General features: G+C 20.9%; 2 protein-coding genes across 2 annotated transcripts; one reads left to right on the top strand and one right to left on the bottom strand.

Annotated features, from left to right (window-relative positions):
* The first annotated feature begins 3,903 nt into the window (after positions 1–3,903).
* Positions 3,904–16,290, top strand: LOC128964125 (uncharacterized). Its single transcript, XM_054310682.1, has 6 exons — positions 3,904–4,076; positions 6,165–6,347; positions 12,887–13,121; positions 14,402–14,651; positions 15,611–15,947; positions 16,041–16,290. Exons 1-6 carry the CDS (start codon positions 3,904–3,906, stop codon positions 16,288–16,290), a joined length of 1,428 nt encoding a protein of 475 aa, XP_054166657.1.
* A 4,017-nt stretch (positions 16,291–20,307) lies between these two features.
* On the bottom strand, positions 20,308–21,252 carry LOC128963869 (ubiquitin-conjugating enzyme E2 L3). The gene is made up of 4 exons (XM_054310399.1): positions 21,102–21,252; positions 20,919–21,014; positions 20,653–20,839; positions 20,308–20,568 (listed from the first exon to the last, which is right to left on the bottom strand). The coding sequence occupies exons 1-4, from the start codon at positions 21,126–21,128 to the stop codon at positions 20,414–20,416; spliced, it is 465 nt and encodes a 154-aa protein (XP_054166374.1). The 5' UTR covers positions 21,129–21,252; the 3' UTR covers positions 20,308–20,413.
* Positions 21,253–22,429: the final 1,177 nt, after the last annotated feature.

Here is a 22,429-nt window from a genome sequence, read left to right as displayed (position 1 = left end):
TATCCCCATATTTATATCAATTGTAAAACTTAATAAACACTACACTATCATATAAATGGAATGCCTATACAGGTATACAAAATTAATAAATTATGTATAAATTTATATATAGTTTTTGTAAAATTTTATTTAAAATTTATCTATACTTTTAATATAAACTAATTAAAATGATTACATATTTATTTTAAATATTAATTAAAATACTGATAATATATTTTAGTTATTATTTATAATTATGATATATTCTTACAAGATTATAAATACTAAGAGAGATAAAATTAACATGGACATCCCATAAACACAAGTTTCTTTTAGAAACTTTCTAGAAATTTCTCTATTAAATTAAAAATTTCTCTTTTTTGCTAACACTAGATATAAGCCTTAAACTTGAATATATAATATCAACACATTATTAATAATATTATTATCGATTATTCTTTAATGTTAGCATAGGGTTAGCATTAAAGAGCCAAAAATAAGCGTTGATTTATACAGTCATCGGAATAATAACTATATGTTTATTACCTGAATATATAGTATTATGTATGATATATACTGTATAAGTCTTTTTTGAGTTATGTTTTGTTGACCCAAATTGTTATTCATATAACATATATCTATAAGAAAATAATAATAATAAGATTTTGAGTCTCAAAATAATATACTGACATTTCAATCCAATATAATTATGTGGACAGTGAGGATAAACCACAATATATACTGACAAAACTTAATTGTATAAAGTTGTGCATTGAATTCAATATTTTTATATTGTTTTCTATTATTAAATGTTATGTTATACAGTATTTATTATTATTATCACTATAGTTATTATTTTTATTTTATTGTTATGAAATATAATTTAGACTAAATAATATACCCCTATATATAGCTTGTTTTGCATTTATATTACATGATTATCTAATATATTGGAAATATATAATCGTCAATATATTCATCACAGTCTATTAGTGTATGATTTTTAGTCGATATCACAAATTATTAGTTTTGATATCTTATTTTGTAAGATACGATAGAGTTAGAAGAGATAATAATAAAACTATTGATTTTTATGGTCATTACTTGATTGACATCTCTGGCGATAAAATATAAGACAATTTTTTTTGCTGCCGTTTGTTGCTGTTGTTGTCAAAAGCAAAAAACTTTTTTTTTAAAAGCCTGTTTTCCATTCACTTTACAAAACAGATAATAATAAAAAAAAATTGACTTAAAATTGAAATATGTTTGCAAGCAATCAGTTAATACATGTGTGAAATACAATACATGCTATTTATACTGTATATACAATACTGTATAAAACAATACATTTATAAAACCCTTGGGAATCGATTCCTATAATGTAGTGTTTAATCGAATCGTATAATATATAAACTGTTGCATAAAAAATCTCATAAATTTTCAATTTGTTTTCACCAAAAAAATGACAAAATTTATATTAATATTAATAGTAATATAATTATGAAATATTAGTATATAGTTTTTTATAGTTAGTATTATAGAAATATTTTATAAGTTTTTATGTTGCTTTAAAAGATTAGATTTTATTTTGAAATAAATTTGAAATACATACTATAGTGCTTAAAACTTAGTTTAAAACTATGTATTATATAATATTTTAATATTAATAAATTAATATTAAATTTCTACTTTAAAAAATTATTGATAATCTCAACATATCATTTATAAGTAATTTAATGCTTTAGTAATTTATTTTTATTCAATATTTTACATTTTAATAAATTCAATATTTTATAGTATTTATATATAAAAATATTAAACAAGATATAAATTTATGAGTACTAATAAATTATTAATAGTTAGTGAATATACTATATTTTATAATAAAATTTAATTTATTATGTATATACAGTAATAAAACATAATATATAAACTATGTTTTCATAAAACACACATGTTTACATTTTTATTAAATATAAATTAATATAAATTATATGATAACAAAAAATAAATTGAACAAATTGATAATAATTTATTTTGTCAAAATTGAAATTTAAAATCTGTAAGTTTACAACCAAGAAAACATGTTTTATGCTATTTTATCAATTTATATATCAATATAAAAAAGTGAATATATAGAAGTATAAAAAGATAAATTTTTAATATATTTATGGCTAACCCCTCTATTTAAAACAATTTATTATTAAAACCAATAATAAAATTTTAGATTTAAATTAATATAATAAAATTATTTTCATCTATTTGTAAAATAATAAAGTTTTTGTTAAAAAAAATTATTAAGGATAGTACACTATATTCATTAACTTTATCTGTTAACCTCTGATATACGTTATATATATAGTATATACCGTATGTAAATTTATTGCAATTTAATTTATAAATATATTTCAATTGATTGGATTCAAACTAGTTTTATGTTTGTGTTTTAGACCCATAAAAAACTATAGGCTATTGTTAGACTTTAACAAATACTAACCAATCTTAACGCTAATTAACTAAATAATAAATATATAAATTAAATCAAAAGAATTTAGTCTGCAGTTGATATGAATCTTAATTATAATTTTAAAAAATAATGATAAAAATAAATTAAAATTTTACATAATACTAACTATGAATTTTTGCAATAAATATTAATTATTTTAAGTAAACCATTAGTTTGTAAACTATTAGATTATATTTCGTATTTAGTATTAAAGTAATACATCGTATTTAGTTATATTGTTATAATTTTAAATAATTATAATAATAATGAAATACCATATAAAAAGTTAATAAATTGTTTAACTTTTTTATATTAAAACAAACGACTCAATCGAGAATACATTGAGAAAACACTAGTTATGTGTAAATAATATATTAAATGATTTAAAGTGAAAATTGTCAATATATGGCATGTTTTTACAAAAATAAATTATAGTATAAATCATATACTTTTTTAGCGGATATTTTAAAAATAAAATTATTATCAAATATAATCTATTATTTAAATCCTTTTTAACATTACTTAAAAATTGTTTTCTAAGAAACTCATAAATGACTACAATATTTAAAAGTTATTTTTAATGTTTTCGCCGAAATTCATATTAAATTGAGATTTACTAAAAAAATGTTGTTAACAATTGTTATTAAATGATAGCAATTTTGAGAAAACATTTGTTTTTATTTGTTTATTATTGTTATTAAACACATATTATTTAAATATTTAATTTTAAAATCAAATATTTAAATAATATGTGTTCGATAATCAAATTTGGGATAAAAAAAAAATAATTAATCGATTCTATTATAATTACAATTTATCAATAACTATGTAAATAGAGGTTTTCAAATTTTGTTAGATAAGAAAGAAAGAGAGAGAGAGAGAGAGAGAGAGAGAGAGAGAGAGACGCAAACTCAGTTCACCAAAATAAATATAAATCTAAATATTAGACAAAAAAATTCTGTTGAAAATCGATATTTGGGTCGAAAAGTAGTCACAAACACAGCACTGGTTTTACACACAAATCGCATTGAATGACACACTCATTATATATTAGGTGTACATCAAGTGATGCAACACTTTAATATAGAGACAGTTATATGTATATATATTATAAATTATACACAATTGTATAGTAAAACTATTTTATATTTACAGTTAACAAATGTTGTTTTATTGTAATATTAGTAACTAAAAAGCAATATAACATATTTGATAATAACAAATGTAACATCAATCTAAATTATATCTATTTTCTTAATACTTAAAGTATAGGGAAAACTTTAAATACAAACAAAACTTTATTATATAAGATATTTGTTAGACGTGTTTGACTTCACGATAAAACAAATTCAGTTTGTTTTACATAATAATATAAATATATTAATGATTATCCATTGTGTTTATGTGTGATTAAACCGATGGCTTTGGCCAGTTTTCTACGGGAAAGTAAAGGCGAACGCAACCGACCGCCAGAACCGCCGAGGATTTACGCCAGAGATATACCCGAAGACGCGAAACTAACTTTTGTTGATTTTGTGCCTTCAGTTACACACAGAGATAAAAAAGATCGTATTTTTTATCATCCATTCAGGTATATAGTTATATATATATATAATATATTCTCTAATATTTAATAAAATTAATTATTATTTTTCCCGCAAACAATATTTTCTTTTATAAAAAATAATATTCTTTAAGAATATTCTGTCAAAAAATATTTTCATTTTTTGTATGTTTGCTGTTTGTTGTTGTTGTGTCTGAAAGTGTCAGTATTTTTGTCAAAAATCTAATTATTTAATACTATTATTATTATACATAGAAAAAATGTATTCATTTTGTGTGTATTATATGTGTGATGTGTGTGTGTGTGTGTGTGTGTGTACTATAATTTATTCCCATTTTTAAAATATTGTGTCTATATGTGTATGTTTTTATTGATATGTTACACAAAATAACAACAAAAAACAACGAAAAAATTCAATTAGAATAATTGAATTGTAAAGTATAATATTAAAATTTTGACGGCAGAAAAAAATATTAAACAAAATATAAAAAATAATTTTAAGTAAATTTTTGTTTGAAAAAAGATTTAGAATTTTCTTAAATCATAACTTTTACCAAATGTCAAAATTAATAGTATTTTCTCTCTAAAGAATATTTCATCAGAAAAATGTAATTATTTTATTTGTTCACAAAATATGTATGATTCACTAACACACACACAAACAAAAATGTTAATTACATAAATATTATCAATTTTTATAATTATGATTAGTATTAGCAAAAAAATTACAATGAAAACCTAAAGTGATTAACATTCAGTAATATTACAAAAGGCCAACAAATTATATAATATTATAGCAAATATTTGCTTTGATTTCGAGAAATTGCATATTTAGCTGAAAATCTATGACCAGATTATATTCATATCACGTTTCGCTGAAATAGAGATTCACTCAATTAAATGAATAGACATTTAAGATAATCTCTATAACTTTACACACAATTTAATCAACACAATAGACATATTATGGTCTGTATGTATGTGTGTATTATTATTTACGTGTATGTATATATATATACTGTGTGTGTGTGTTTGATTAAATATATAATTTAATGAAGATAATATAAAAATGCTAAAGTATGCTAAATATGTAATAAATAATTTTGTATCAAAACATTTAGTTAATTATTAATTTATTATAAAGCATTAGTTTTTTTTGAGTAAAATATGGTTAAAACATTTTTTAATACAGGTATTATAATAAAATATTAATTAATCATATCATAGAGTAATTGATGTTTTTATAGTGTGTACCAACAAAAAGCTATCTATTGATAATAATACAAAATTTTTAAAAACTTTGAAATATCATAGTAGCTAAAATAATAAGCATTATTGCATATAAAAAACAATTTGGTATTAAATTATTAATGACTTTGTTTCTTTATTAATTTTTTAAATAATAATAATTAGTAGTGACACACAATAAATATACAGTATTTAATAACAATATAATTTATAGATATAGTATATGTTTCTATATCATACATTTATATATAGACTTACAAATTATTATTTTTAATATATGGTTAAATTAATATGTATATAGTTGTCGAATAAAAAACAATTAACTAAAACATATTTAAACTGAAATTTTAAAATACAATAAAAATCTATTGATTGAAACAAATTAAAACTGTAATTAACATCAAAATGTTTGTGTGATATGCGATCAAATGATTTCTATAGTATTGTATAAAAAGCTAATTATTCATTCAAATACATAGAAACTAATGGTAATTCAATATATGAAGTTTGTATTAAATATATAAAGGTTTTATTTATATTATTTGTGTCGTATAGTATAGTATTATATGTATGTGTTAAATGTAATTTCTCGATAATACTATTATTTGTATTAAATGTCAAAACATTGAAAATGCATTGTATTAGTATTGTATTTAGTATTGTCTATCAAAATAGTTTATTTATACATTTGTGTGACACATCAAAGAGAGTCTGCTATTTGTTAATTAATATGAATTAAGTTATTGTAACTCTTTTTTTGACTGAATTTTAGTGAACACTTAGTCCAATACACACACAAACTATATTTTGTTTCATTTTGACTATAATGTAATTAAGCGATTAATTTAGACACTTAATTAAACACAGAATCCTCATAGAAGTGGCCAACAAATGGCTTCAACATAACTATGAGTGGGAAGTCATTAATTGTGAGTCCGTAACACTACTATTTAGACACAATGCCTGCTCTCATGTCTCGCAATGGGATCTCATGCCTAATGTGGCCGCATCTCAGGTGATGGGCCAGGAGGCTGCTATCAAAGCGCTCAGGTATGCTATCAATATTTTTATATTTAAAAAAAATCATATATTATAATTCACAATTACTTTATATATTATTATTATAAATTAAAATAAACTAGACTTAAAATAACAATATAAATTACAATATAAATATTGTATATTAAAATTTAACCAAATGTTATTTAAATGAAAATATTCATTAAATTAAATTAAAAATAATTATCAAAAGATTAATATGATTTTTTAATTAGCAATATATTTTTAATATAAATATAAACATTAACTTAATTTTACTAATAAGTTAATTTTTTATTCATTTTTATTTATCACAAATTTTTTATTATATTAGTTATAATTAAATTTACATTGAAGTTTACAAATTAACTATAATACAAATATTTGTATTGCAAAGAAAAATATTTTTGTCATTTATATAATTACAAACTTTTATTAAAGATTATACTAATTTGTAATTAAATATGTTTTATGTTAACTTATGTTTAATTTAATTTATAATCAATTATAAATTAATATCATAATTTATTTTAATATACTGTACAATATTAATATAATTTATATTAATTAATAAACAAAATTATTTTTAAAAACAAAATGCATAAAAATTCTAAATGTTTTAAGATTTTATAATAAAATTATATAAAATTAATTGATTTTGTATTGACAAATATCAAGGTGAAATATTTTTGTTTTTAGCAATCTTAGTTATAACATGTTAGCTAAACGAAAATTTATTTAATTATATATAACAACGCAAACCTGTATGTGTAGTGAAACAATAGTCATTTAATAAGATTTGATTTATTCAATAGACAAGAAAACCAACCAAAAAAATAACAATAAAATTAATTATTTGTTAAATTAATATTTTTAGTATATATATTAATGATAAACAAAATAAATAAGAAATTTTATTTGTGTCATAAGTCTGATAATTATATTAGACTTATTGTTGTCATATCCTTTTGAATGCTATAAATTTTTGGTAATTTTGACATTATTTGCTATTATTTTCATATGCTATATGTTAAATAATGTATATATACAGTATATATATATATATTTGTGCGTTTGTTTATAATAAACGTTGATTTATATAAATAATATACAGTATTTTAATAATGCATTTCTTATTTATTATTTTGTTGTTGTCTTAAATGAAGCATAAAATAAGTTTTTTTCTCTTATGTTTTGGTTTTTTCTTTTATTTTAATTAATAATAATATAAGCATTACTTATAAACGATATATCAAAAACCGTAAATATAGTAAAAATATAATAGACTCATAACTAACGGTAAATATAATATTATTGCTTCAAACATCACATTATAATTTATTGTATTATGAATGTATATAAATTATTTTAGTATATAAAAGTTGTAATATTGCTTCAAATATAATATTTAATATACCTAAATAGTTATTAAAATTTAATTTGAAATTTATAAATTATCTACATAATACAGATGAAAAATTTTAACAGTAAATATTAGCTAAATTTTATAGTTTTATTTAATATTTTTATAATTTGTTGTTGTTGTCTAAATATCAAGAGTTTATTGCATATATTTATATTCACAATAATCATAAATTAAACCGAAAATAGTTTGCTATACTGTATTGTGTTATGAAATTTAATTACAATACATTGTTGTTTGAATGACATATTATTATTATTATATTAAAATTTAGTTGAAAGTTATTTAATGGAAGTAAACATAATTCAAATTCCAAATAATGTATAAAATGTTTGTGGAATTTATCTAAAAATATATTTATTGAAAACTTTTTTGAAAATTAATTTTTAACTTATATTTATGAAAAATTATATCAATCTATTTTTATAATTAAAATACTAAAATATTTTATTTTCTATGTTGTTTACTTTTAGAAAACAATATAATAAATTATTATTATATAATGTGTTATATAATTATTTATAATTTATAATGCAAAGGTATTAACTTGTTATATAAATAAACAAACATATATTACATAATAAAATATATTAATATATATATAATAATTTTTATTGTTACAAAACTATTTATTTAATATTTTTTTAAGATAACTGAATGATATTATCTTTAAGCTGTTATTTTATTAAATTTTAGGCAATATTTATTATATAATGTACAGTAAATATTTTTAGAAAAAATATATAATATATATAATACAAACATATAATAATTCAATTAAACAAATAATAATTCAATTAAACAAATAATAAAAATATATCAATAATTACTGTATATTACTATTTTTGAATCGTTCACTAGAAATATTATTAAGTTATATAATTTTGACTTTTATGGTAATTGTGTTTACTATTAATATTATTGATTCAAATAAATTTTATATACTAACGGATTGGTATTTGAAAAAAATAATAGTAAAAATACACACAAGAGTTGGATGTATAAGATATTTAACATATTGTAGATTATGTGCACTTTTTTTTATTATTATTTCATTACATTAACTAAAATGACAGACAAACCCACTCATATATTCATTTAAAACTTATATAAAACATTTTTGAAATACAAATTAGTTTATTCACATCATACAAATTAGATTTATTTATTAATTTTTATTTTGAATGTCGACTAAATAATGAATGTAAAAAAATTAGTTAATTTAGATATAGAAGTAATAAATATTATTGTATTATTACTCTTTGAAAATCTATTGTTAAAACCTATACAAAAACACATTGAGATTTCAATGATATCTCTACAAAAAAACTATTAGAAACGTGAGTTTTACTAATTATATTAATAATACAATATAGGTATAGTATCTATATATTAAATGTACATTTTTTCATTTAAAGTTTGGTATACTATGTAGTAGATTATATTACACCTTATAGTGGTATAAATTATATCACTTTAATATAATTTAATATACAGTACTGTACTATATATGATACATAAAACTGCGTTCACATTAAACAAACTTTGCTTACATTGAATACATAGACTTACTTGAGTTGAATTCATACGAGAAGTTAGGAATGCTTTCTAAGTTAGTTTACTCCATAAGGTTTACATTTATACTAAACTAGTAAACACAACAATTTGTTAAAATGCGATAAAATTATTATTGAATAAAATATAAATAATTAGTATTTATTTATCAACTGTTCAAAAATGATTAAATTATAGTTTATAATTAATAAATATTTAATTTAACAACAAAAAATGTTAATATAAAGAGACTGTTTGCTTGAATAACATAGTAAACAAATATTACTTTATATTTAAAAGATTTCTATTGTGAACGTGGCTTAACTTATTGATTTGTTTTTATATACGACTATTAATATTAATTATAAAAAATATAGAAATAATTATATTAATATAACATTAATTTATATTTTAATGTTTTAAAGGCTTTTATACAACTATTATAGTATGATTCAGTCAATTACATAAATAAATTAAATTTAAATGGGATTTCAAAATAAGGTAATAATAATATGATATAAGTTATTATTGTCATTTTTACAACTTAGCCAATTATATAACTATTTTTTACAATTAAAATTATATTCAACTAAATTTTACTATTTGTTTATAATAAAATTTTTTTGGTAATTTAAAAAGCATTATTAATATTTTTAATATTATAATTAAAATAATTATTGATACATATTTAAAACATTTACATACATTGACAAATAATTTAATAAAAATAGTAAATAATTATATTAGATTTACAATTTAACAAATTAGTCTATAATAGTAAATAAGTAATTAAAAACAGTATTCTATAAAATTCTATAAATTTGTTATATAATATAATTTATAAATAAAGTTAAATAGTTATCAATTATTAAAATATTAATTTGAAATTAATTAAAAATGCATACAAAAATTAACACTAATCTAATTTCCAAACATTTGAGTAGTAATTAGAAACATAACAAATATTTGTATTTATTATAATATTCAGTATATATATAAGTAATTTTTTAAATTGAATATTAATGTTGATTTCAAAAAGAATTTATACACTAATTTGAAATAATATGATTATACTATTTATACCATTTATGCCATTTTCATATAACTTAATTAATTTTGTTTAACATAATAAATAATATATTTTTCATGTACACACTATAATAATTTCAGAATATATAATACATAGAATATAATAAATATTTAATTTATTTAAATGAGAAAGTTTTTAAACAACTATTTCTAATAAAATTGAATTTAATTTATAAAAAATATTTAATATAATACTTGTCTAAATAATATCATTATTAAATAGCATTTGTGGCACTTCGTAAATTTATTTAGCAAATAAACATAAATGCATTTTTTGCCTAAAAATGTTACAAATAATTTTGCATTTAAAGATTTGTATAGATTTTTGAAATATATATTATATATAAGATTTGTATTGATAAAAGATAATGCATAAATTTTAAAACCTAAAATATATTTCAAGTAAACAAACATGCATTAAAATATTAGTCAAAATAGGGATCATACAATTTTTTTTAAATCTTTTTTTTTTAAATTTCAATTTCGTATTTTATAAAATATTATTCATAATATTTGAAAATATCAGTTATATATATATATATAAATAAGCAATTTTAAAAATAACAAAAAATTTAGACATTTAAAATATACACGTGATATATGAGAAATTTGAATATGTCATATAATTTTTTATTTATAACATTTTTTTTATTTTCTAGTAACAAGTGATGACAGATATATTAACAAAATAAAATATATTGATTATTTGTTAATGACAACAAAATAATTTATATTACTTTAATAATATAGCAATAGTATAGTAGTCTTTAATAAAATTACATTTAATATTATTCATATTTTTTTTTATTTATTGCAAAATTTGACAATGATATTTAGTGTCTATAGGAAATATTACATGCATTTAAAATATCAGTAAACTTATCTATAATATATATATATAAGTTAATAGATAATATAATATACATAAATAATTGAACACATGTTAGTTTTGCATTTCTATTATTTACAAAACAATTCAATGGTACTGTAATTTATATGCTATGCCATACCCTCTGTCTACACACAACTGTCCTAATCTGTAATGTCATCGATAAGTATTTTCGTAAAGTATTAGCAGAGGAAAGAGTATTTGTTGTTATTGTTATATATATTATTTGCTTTAATACTCTTTTGTACTAAATTTGCTTAAAAAACTTTTAGATAATACCATAGATGAACATTAGTTTTGATGCGATAATAAATATTGTATGCAAAAACTAATAGTCAAATTTTTGGACTTATAGTATTATATTAGTGTCAATATGTCAATATGTGAATGGTCATTTTTCTATTGTGAATATTTTATATTCTACACAAAATCAACTATATTATATTTATAAAATCAATATGATTAATTTATTGAAAAATTATGTTTAACCTATTAGGTTATTAAAAAAAATAACTCAATTTTAGTTAAATTAGTAATTTAATAAAATTTATTATAACATGATTTTTATTTATCAAATTAAATCTTTATTAACATTTCTTCCAACAAAAGCTGATTCAAAAAGAAAACTTTGATAAAATTACTAACAATTAAAAAGTTAAAAATAACATTAAAATATTTAAATAATTGTATCTAACTTATTTAAGCAATCTAATATCATTTTATAGTTATAAATTGTCAAAATCTATATCATTTTTATTCAAGTTTATTTAAAATCTATAATTTGCTAAATTTATAATATAGTTACAAAATAATCATTATTTTTATATTATTTTAAAATTTCACTCAATAAAAGTTTTTTTTTTAAAGTATTTCGATTTTGATAAACACTAAGTGTAGCTGAAAAATAATTAGAGTTTGTTAGGCTATTATTCAAATAAATAAAAAACAACAAACAATACTTTTTATATATAATAATGATTTGAAAATATACGTGATATTAATGTGAATAAGAATAACACCAAATAAAATATTAAATATTTTTAATGAAAGTTTTGGATAAAATCTCTCTCAAAAATACAATATAGATTATATTAAAACAAAATCAAATGTATATATATATAATAATTGCATTTAATGGCAAACACACACACAAACAGAAAGAAAGAAAGAAAGAAAGAAAGAGAGAGAAAAAACAAGTTGAATATTGAATCGGTAATAACAGTGGGTTTTTAGTAATAAATTTTAATGTTTTTCTTTAACAACAAAAAACTTGACGATAACTTACTTTTATTGTATTATTGACTTCAAAACTGCTGTATATAAACTATATAGTATATACAGTAGTTTGTAATATATAGATTCTATATTATAGAATATCTAACATATAGACTACAAACACACACACACACACACACACACACACACACACACACACACACACTCACTCACTCACTCACTCACTCACTCACTCACTCACTCACTCACTCACTCACTCACTCACTCACTCACTCACTCACACAAACTCATTAAATTTAATAGACTAGACTACCGGGTATTTTCAATTTAAAACATTATTATATCCTTTGGCTAATACAGAGTTTGGATTAAACGTCGATCAGATATTGAGCACAAAAAAGATAAGGAAGACATTCCTGTATTGGGTTATCGAGATTTCGCACCCGAACGTAAAGAGGGCGACAAAATTGAAACATTGGATGAAGTGGTCAACAAAATCAATGCCATCATAAGGAACGGCAAATTTGACGGACGCATTGTCTCCGTTGAATGTCTTCCCTGTGAATCCAGTGGTGATCTGCGCTTTGATCCGGAGGTAATCAACATTTTTTGTGTGTTTAGTCAATTCATGTAATAATTTAATCTTAAATATCAATAAATTTATTTAATTTCTCTATCAGTGAAATTTCTAATCTATCAATTAAATCATTTGAGTATTAGGTTTAGTTTACTGAAAAATATACTAATATACAGAAATAAGAAATAGTAAAACAATTTATTATATCATATTTTACTATTAATATATAAGTCATTTAATTAATATACAGTAAATTATTATATGTAATAATAAAATTAAATATACAATAATTTGAATCAAATCTTATGTTATCAATAGCTCATATAATATTATAATATAAAAACATTATTTTATAAATTATTTTTTTTGCAACGATATAAATAGTAATTTATAATTTTAATATTATTTTGGTTAATACATGCTATACCTAATTGAGCACATATTAGACTCACTAATTTGGAAGTATGTATAATATTAGTTTGCAATGATATACCTGTATATTAATTTACATTACAATATGTTAATTAATAGTTAATAAATAAATGTCATACAATCTGTTAATTGTATTTAAATAATATTATATTTTTTATTAATACAATATTAATAAGTTATATACTGTACAGTACTGTAAATAAACTCTATTATATATTAAGAAACAAATTCCGTTAATGAATTTAATTAAATTTAAATTATTCACAACATTATTGTTTGATATATGAAATCATAAATTTAGTGATTAATCACATTTTAGTATATATTTAATATTTTAGTATCTAATTAATCTTAACACCAATATAATATTATATATCACCAATATAATTTTATTATATTAGTAAATTGTTGTGAAAACTATTAAATATTAACCAATAACTATACTTGTCAAGTCTAAATCTGACCTAGTAACATTTAAAAAACATTAATAATAATACAACTAATACCATAATATGAAACCTGAAAGTGATATAATAAAAATCCAAAAATCACAAACACACACATACTGTACTGTACTGTATAATACAGGTATATTTAATTGGGTATAAACTATATAGTGTTAGAATATAATCTATTAATAACTATATACAGTATTATAACTGATATATAATGATTAGTCTCACTCCTAATAACTTTAGTATTATTATTATTATTATTATTATTATTTGTGGAGTAATATAAATCTTTTATAAATCGATTCAATGAATTGATTGTGCGGTTAAAGTACTCAATACTTAAATAGTGATTTATATATCATATAAAGTTTATATCTCTTAAATATATTTGTTGTGTAATTTGTTTGAAAGGCAACACTTCCGGGCTCTTCAGATACGTTTGTGACTATAGTTAGGATATACTATGAGTCTGGTCTGTCCAGTGAAGAGGAAATAGGTATCGCGGACTTCGTACCGGTGCACCTGTCGGGCGGCAGTCTCTTCTCTCGGCCTGAGTTTGAAACCTTTGATAACGTCATGTCTCGCGCCTCCCGTTGGCTGTCAGAGAATCCGGAGATTAATTTCCGGAGCGCTATGTCTATCGATTTCAAACTCAAATCAAGTATGTGTTATAATTCAAATAAAATAATATACAATGTATTAATTTATCGGCTTTTATATATACAGTATATATATATATATTATTAATCATCTCTTATCATATTTATTGATACTGTATATACCCTTTATATTTATCTTTTTTGTGATATATTGCTAATAATATGTATATTACTTGATTTGTGAATTATTATTATTATTTATTTACGTAATAATATTTGAAATAAAATCACAAATATTAAATGTCTCACTCATAAGTTGTATAATTTTATGTTAACATTTTTATTGATTACTATACTATATATGTTTAAACATTTTGTTTGATTATAAATTTTCTGTATCCTATATCAAATATAAAATATCAATAATTGCTTTAATATTTCAGTGATTGATTTGTTTAATCTATTAATAATAAATTAGTTATTTTGCTATCATATTATTATTTTTGTAATTTAATAAACCAAAATTTGTTGTCTAGTTTTATTTGAAATATAATTTGTTATTCTTTAGTACTTAATGTTAATACATTACCCGAGATTTAGCACAAAAAAATATCATGAGATTATAAGACTACAGTATTAAAGTCACAAAAATATTTTTTTGTGATACTAATAGTTTTTATATAACAAAATTTGTCATTATTTATTAGAAATATTGGTTAACTTATACTATATAAACCATAATTTAGAAATTGCGTTATAATAGTCTCAAACATTTGTCAAATTGATTTGTAAAATCAAAATTGTTATATTCATATAATTTAAAATGATTTACTTTGTTGTTATTATAATATTTTACTTTTTTAATATTAAAAAATAATAATAAGATATTTTTAATATTTTCAAACATCTCAATGATTTTATTATAAAGAGAAAAATTGCAATTAAAATTAATTGAGTGGTTTAATATATCTTTTAAATAATTATATATATTTGAAATAATTACTTTAAATGCATTTTTTAGTGACAACTTTAGACACCCGTGTGTTGACACAGACAGACCACGCGGGAGACTTTGTCCGCATATTCCGTATCGCATACACCAAACCGTTTGACGTTAGCGATGATGTCGACCGGTCAGCATGTCTTCCACCCCTTCCACCCATATATCTCTATTCACAGATGTTTTTACTCAAATCGCGAAACTATACGGACCTTAAAAGAGTGATCAGCGATTGGTATACCAATGAAATTGAACGATCCGATAGTAGCAATAACTGTGCAAATAATGACAACAGCTCTGGTAACTGTAGTTCAGCACCGGGCGATTTTGCCAGCATTGGCGAGCCGTCGACTTCCAAGTTAGTACACACGTATGCATATAAACTATTTACAATACCATCATTTAGTTAATTACTAATTATTTGTTGATTTTTGTTGTTTTGATGGTTTAGATCTAAATGTCAAGTATTATCGTGTGAAACACTGTCAGTATTTGCCAAAAACCAAACGGGATTTGAGGAAAGTTTTAACTCCAACCGCGTCGGTGCCCGCAATCGCTGCACTTTCATTGCTGTCCGACTTTATTATGATTCCGGTTATTATATACACAAAGAAAGACAAGGCATCAATACTGTCAACAACAACAACAACTCATTCAACAACAAAACCGACAAAAATTCACACTCTTGTGATATCATGTAATCATATTTAATATATAAATATATAAATATATATATAATTTAATATAAAAATCATCACATTTTTATTATTTTTAAGTTTTAATCATTTGCTAAATCAATTGTCAATTGGTTTGGCAAAATTGATTACTAAACATAAGCACAATTTAATGATAAACACACAAAAACACATTACACTATAAAATATTTTTTTATTTTTAAACACCAATGATATTAATAGTGCATCTGCTAAGTACCGATAATATTGAAATTATTGAATTATATAATCTGTATATAACATCATAAATTAAATTACTATTTTATTATTATTTATTATTAAATGATGTTTTAAATATTCAATTTTTTAGTTATTGTTTATAACAAATTTTTTAAAATAATATTAATTATTATTTTAATTTTATTCAAAAAAAAGTAAATTTACCAATGTATGCCTTAAATTTAGTTATTATTTTACCTTTTTAAAGTTTACTATTTATAGTAAGATATCTAAACTGTTTTAATTAATTTTTTTATGTTTTTATTATTTTTAATTACCAAAATATAGAAAGCATTAATACAATAATTATTAAATACAAAATTAGTAAATTTTAAAACTATAGTTATTATTGTATTGTATTAAACATTAATGAAAATTGTATTATTATTATTGTTGAATAATAATTCAATATACAAATATTTTGTTTGACGATACAAACAATGTACACTTAATTATACAGTATATAATCCAATTAATTAATTAATTAATAACAACAATTTAATGCTAAAAAATTCAATTTAAACTTCATAGTAATTATATTATCTTATAATAATAATAATAATAATAATAATATAAAAAGCCAAATATTTGCTTTAAATTATTTGCATTGCTTTTAATATACTTTTAAAAATTATTTATATAAATTTTTGTTTTGATAGTTATTTTAATTAAATGATATTGTTATTGTAAAAATATTGTATATTAGTTTGTTTTGTTTAATATAATAGTTAAATTTATTTGTATTAATTAATGTTATTGTTGTTTTTTAAATAATTTGTTTGTTAATGAAAATGTTTATATATTTATAAAAATATTTATACAAATATTTGATGAAACAAATTATGCATTTATTATTATAACTATAAATATATTACTATTATTATATTATAACAAAACATTCAATTTACAAAATTTAGGTTATTTAAATTTAATTATCGGTAATTGTTAAAAAATATTTTGCACAAATTTTTGTAACAATTTTTTTTAAAAAAACCTTTTGACAAAAAAATAATTATTGCAATGATTAATAAACTAAACTAAATTTTACTTAAAGTTAAAAATTTTTGTTGCAAACTAATCATTATTTAATGTTAAGAATAATTTCTTAATTTTTGCAAATCTAAATATCGTGTTAGTAATGTACTAATGTATATGTATAATAATAACAATAATAATTATTATCTAATAGATGATAATACTGCATGAAATGATTATATAGTAATACAATTATTTTGTTGGCCATAAACAACAAACATTTGCCTTTAAAAAAGCTATTTATAACATTACATCCAAACTAATATTGTCTGAGAGTGAGTATCACTAAAAATAGTTATGTTGTGGTATTGTATTATATAAGAAAAAAAATAAAAATTGATGAAAAACTTAACAGTAAAAAACAGTTTACACCATTCATACAATAAAATAAACCATCGTTTAAATTGTTATGTTATGTGCAGATCGGCGACAAGTATTTCAACCACAAAAATCATTCATTTATTTTATTTCATTTAGTTTTCAAAAAATAATAAAAATTTCTTTCAATACAAAAATAGTTACTACAGTACAGTCTATCAATAATTACTAAATTAATAAATAAATGTATAATAATTTTTTGTGATAATGTGGTGTTTGAATCGGAACCGTAGTATAAGATTTAAATTAATTAAGACAATTGTAATTATATTGTTTATACTATCGGGCACTCAGTTCTTCAATATGTCTCTCACTTTTACAAGAGGTGTCTGGAGACTGATTCTCGGAGAAGACCGCATCCCTGAGCCGGTGCCGAAAAGAAAGTCATTTTTCGGCATTGATGTAATCAAGTTTGATCGCACCGGTATTTTTTAAGCAACTTTTATTTAAACAATTTAAATATAAACTAAAATTAGTTTATTTTTAATTTTATATTATTTGATAATGTTATATTAAATGTATATAATATATTTACTATGATATATAATATATTTACTATGATATATAATATACTGTATTATACTGTATATATATATTATATTATATTATAAGTAATTTAAACATAATTTAGTTTTAACTTAATTATTTTTTACAAGTTGTATTAACAATTTTAATTAAAAACTTGATTAATATATTTATAATATAATACAGATTATATTTTATAAATCTAATACTATACTAAAACAATTTGCAATTTAAAGGTCCCAACGGTGAGATTCCTAACTATTTGATCCGTTCGGTAATGTCTGGCATTTTGGCCATAGCTTTGTCGGTAATAGGACTGACAGGCATATGTAACGACAGCTTCTTTATGGTCACACTATTCAGTATATCTATGCTAACTGTAGTTATATTGGGCGGAACGTTAGTCATGATTTATGGCACCCGATATGACGCCAATTTACCAATCATTGTTTGCGCCTCCATATCGATCGTTACAATTGTGTTTTCAGTTGTCATAAGAAAAGCCAAACTATTGTCTTATTGATTAACAATTATCTAACATTATAATTGTCTTAATTGCAAATTTTTAAAAATTAAAAATTTTATTAACTACTGTAAAATAATTTAACTAATTGTCTATTTAAAATATTTTGTGAAATAAAATAGATATGTGTTATATACAATATAAATTCATAAATATATAAATACATTAAATTATATTACATAATTATCATATTTCATTATATTATAATTATGATTTATATCTAAATAATTACTACTATTAAAAGCTATTATTATTTTTATAGCTCTGTATCAAAAATATATTTACGTTAAGCATAGATAATAAAAATAATTTGATAGACACTTGAAAATATTAAAAACCGTTTTCCATAAAATATCATTTTAACAATATTATTGATAAACAATTTGTATTACTGCATGCAAAATATCTTTTTACACTTATTACAGTATATTTTCTAAATATAATGCTATAAATAAAAAAAAATAATTACCAAAAAACTGATTAGAAATCACTTAAATTATAATGAATTATAAAAATATTAGTTTCATCTATTTATTAATCAAGAGATGAAAAGTAAAACAAAAAATATTATCAAAGAATTTTTGTTGAGAGATATTGAAATGTAAAAAAATCTAACATTTATGTCAAGAATAAAGATAATTATGTATTCAATGATTAGTGAATGTCTTAACGATTATCTTAAGAAGTATTTGAATGAAAGACTAAGAGTGCAATCGGTCAGCAATAAGAAAGACAACAATAACTGTTCGTTCATTTGACTACTTATGGCATTTGTGGTGTAATAGTAAAGATATGAACCAAACATTTATAATTTATATAAAAAATTATTAGTAAATTCATGAATAAAATGTCCACAATTTAACTTACAATCACATATCATGAGTTACTGTATACCTTCCCATTGATGCCGGTCCTCAACATTGTCTTCAAATGATGTTTATACAGTATTTAATAGTAATTCAATCTAAACTATCATTAGGACAGTGTTATTATATTTCTTACCGTAATTAAAACAACAACTCGAGCAACCACCAGAGCTCATACATACCTGTGCTGCAATGTATAAAATGTTAATATAATTATACACAGACTATCAGTTTGACGATTACATAATTGGGACTTAATTTATTTAAAATATTATCTCAAATACAGAGTACTATATAAAAAAATTAAATAAAAATGTGCCCTCAATTGTGTCACAAATTTTATATTTTTAATATAACATTTTTAGAAATAATTTTTATTTATTAACTTTTATACAATAATTAATTATTTAAATGTAATGCTTTTCATAGTGTATTAGCAAAAAGAGTTCATTTGAGAGATAATTTATGTATAATAATAATAATAATAATAATAATTAATTACTTAGTTTTGCGACCAATCGATTCAATTATCAAAATTTATCGCTTAATCAGACGGTCTTTTCTCTGAAAACTTTTTAGTAAAGTCTTCGGCATTTTTAAAGAACTTTTTCTTATCCTTTGAAAATTCTTCGGCTAAATCGGTTCGCAACGGGTGTTCTGGTTCGGGATCGTTGACTAGAGCTACCAGTGCTTGGATTACTGTATAACAACAATTCATTTGTCAACAAAAAAAAAGATTGTTTTAATGATATACATGTCGTTATAATAACGTATAATACAAACCCTGGTCTGTCTTTGTCGCCGGTTTCCAATTTTCGGCCTGAATTATGGGAAGACAGACCTGTCCCTTCTCGTCAATGTTTGGATGGTATATCTTAGTCCTAAATGTGATCTTCGGCGGCTTAAACGGGTATTCGGCCGGAAAGTTGATCTCAATCCTGAAGGCGCCCTTATTGTACGGCACGTTGTCCTATAAGACACATAAATACAATCAAATATTATTATCAATTCATAGGACAACTAATTGCGATCAATGACTGGTTACTGACGGGAACAATGAGTCCAACCCATGTCAACATATTTTGTTCGTCCACTTGAATGTCGCGAAACGATCGGAGACCAGCCTTACGGATGTCTTGTAATTCCTAATCAAAATTAATTAATTAATCAATAGATAGACAGACAGTCAGACAATATCATCAATTGGTTGTCTAAACAATAAGTGTTCAAACCTTTTGTAATCTTCTTGTGGCAGCCATTTGGTGGTCAATACAATAATGTCTTGCGATTCAAACAAATAATAACAACAATGAGTCTGTCTATCAATCAATTGAGTAATAATACAATTGTATAATAAAAAAAAAAATAAAACTATGAATAATAATAATTATTATAAATTATTAATAATAAAACTAATGAAACAATCGATTAAATGAAATCATATAATAATAATAATAAATGTTTGAAACAATTAAATCAATGAAACAATCAATTGTTTAGTGAAAAGCCATTAAACGCTTTATATTTAACACAAAAACACTAATAAATTGCACTCTTTTTGTAGTCAATTACGAAACTTCCAGACTATGAGTGACACTCACTGTATATTATTATTAATATACACTGTATTCTCACTCATATATGACATAACCGGCAAATACAGTGTAACAGCCATTATTAGCCCCTATATATTGACACACAATTGCTATCAATATATTATATATACAATCATATACTGTATGTAATACTCTTATACTGCATAGTATAGTACAGTTAGGTTTCCGGCAAATTCATTCCCTCGTTTTTATTTCCAAAATTTTCCTATTTCCCTCCTCCATTGTTCCCAGGAATTCCCAGAGAAACAATTTCCTTGTACTATCACATATTGAATTATATAACAAATAATTTTATTGTAAGATTTGAATAACAATTGTTGTATTTACCTGTATTTTGAGTGCTATTGTATCACTAAATTCAATGAATTTAAATTTATTTTTAAATATTTCAATGAAATTTTATGCAAAAAAAAATCTAAGTTTTGGTATTATTTATTGTAGAAATATAAAATATATATTCCTTTCTAACGAGTTAAGGAAAGATAATAAAATATTTCCCTATTTTCCGTGAAAATTGGAGGGATTTTATTAGGGAACTTCCCTCCCTTGTAGAGTTGCCCAAACTCTAAGTACAGTACAGTACCTATAGTTTTGCGTCAATTTTTAATCCAATCATTACATTATGTTTTAAAGATTAAAAAATAAAACATTTATTATATTATATATCAAATTTCAAACATTTCTTTTATATATCTCTATTCATATAACAACAACAAATAGAGATAATTTTTAAAAATTGTTTTATACAAAAATTATTTTATTTAAATAAAAACTTAAAATATAGATAAAGTGATAATTATTAATAGTCCTACACTTTATAAAATTTTTTTATTATTATTATTAATGATAAATTATATAAAAACATTTATATACAGTATATACATAAATAATAATTTAATTATTAATAATTTTTTTTTAAATTACATCAATAATAAATGTACAGT

This window comes from Oppia nitens, unplaced genomic scaffold (genome assembly GCF_028296485.1).
Source record: "Oppia nitens isolate AA-2021 unplaced genomic scaffold, nextdenovo-longstitch-racon4-pilon3 scaffold8_pilon_pilon_pilon, whole genome shotgun sequence".
NCBI lineage: Eukaryota > Metazoa > Arthropoda > Arachnida > Sarcoptiformes > Oppiidae > Oppia > Oppia nitens.
The sequence above is the reverse complement of the archived record's forward strand: the minus strand, read 5'-3'. Positions and strand labels throughout refer to the sequence as shown.

Excerpts from the sequence above, each read along its gene's own strand:
- LOC128964125 (XM_054310682.1), top strand. The coding sequence starts at position 3,904 with ATGGCTTTGGCCAGTTTTCTACGGGAAAGTAAAGGCGAACGCAACCGA. Across the intron at positions 13,122-14,401 it reads ATCTGCGCTTTGATCCGGAG|GCAACACTTCCGGGCTCTTC; the intron begins GTAATCAACATT and ends TTTGTTTGAAAG. Across the intron at positions 15,948-16,040 it reads GGCGAGCCGTCGACTTCCAA|ATCTAAATGTCAAGTATTAT; the intron begins GTTAGTACACAC and ends TTGATGGTTTAG.
- LOC128963869 (XM_054310399.1), bottom strand. The coding sequence starts at position 21,128 with ATGGCTGCCACAAGAAGATTACAAAAG. Across the intron at positions 20,840-20,918 it reads GGGTTGGACTCATTGTTCCC|GACAACGTGCCGTACAATAA; the intron begins GTCAGTAACCAG and ends TGTGTCTTATAG. Across the intron at positions 20,569-20,652 it reads GGCGACAAAGACAGACCAGG|TAATCCAAGCACTGGTAGCT; the intron begins GTTTGTATTATA and ends GTTGTTATACAG.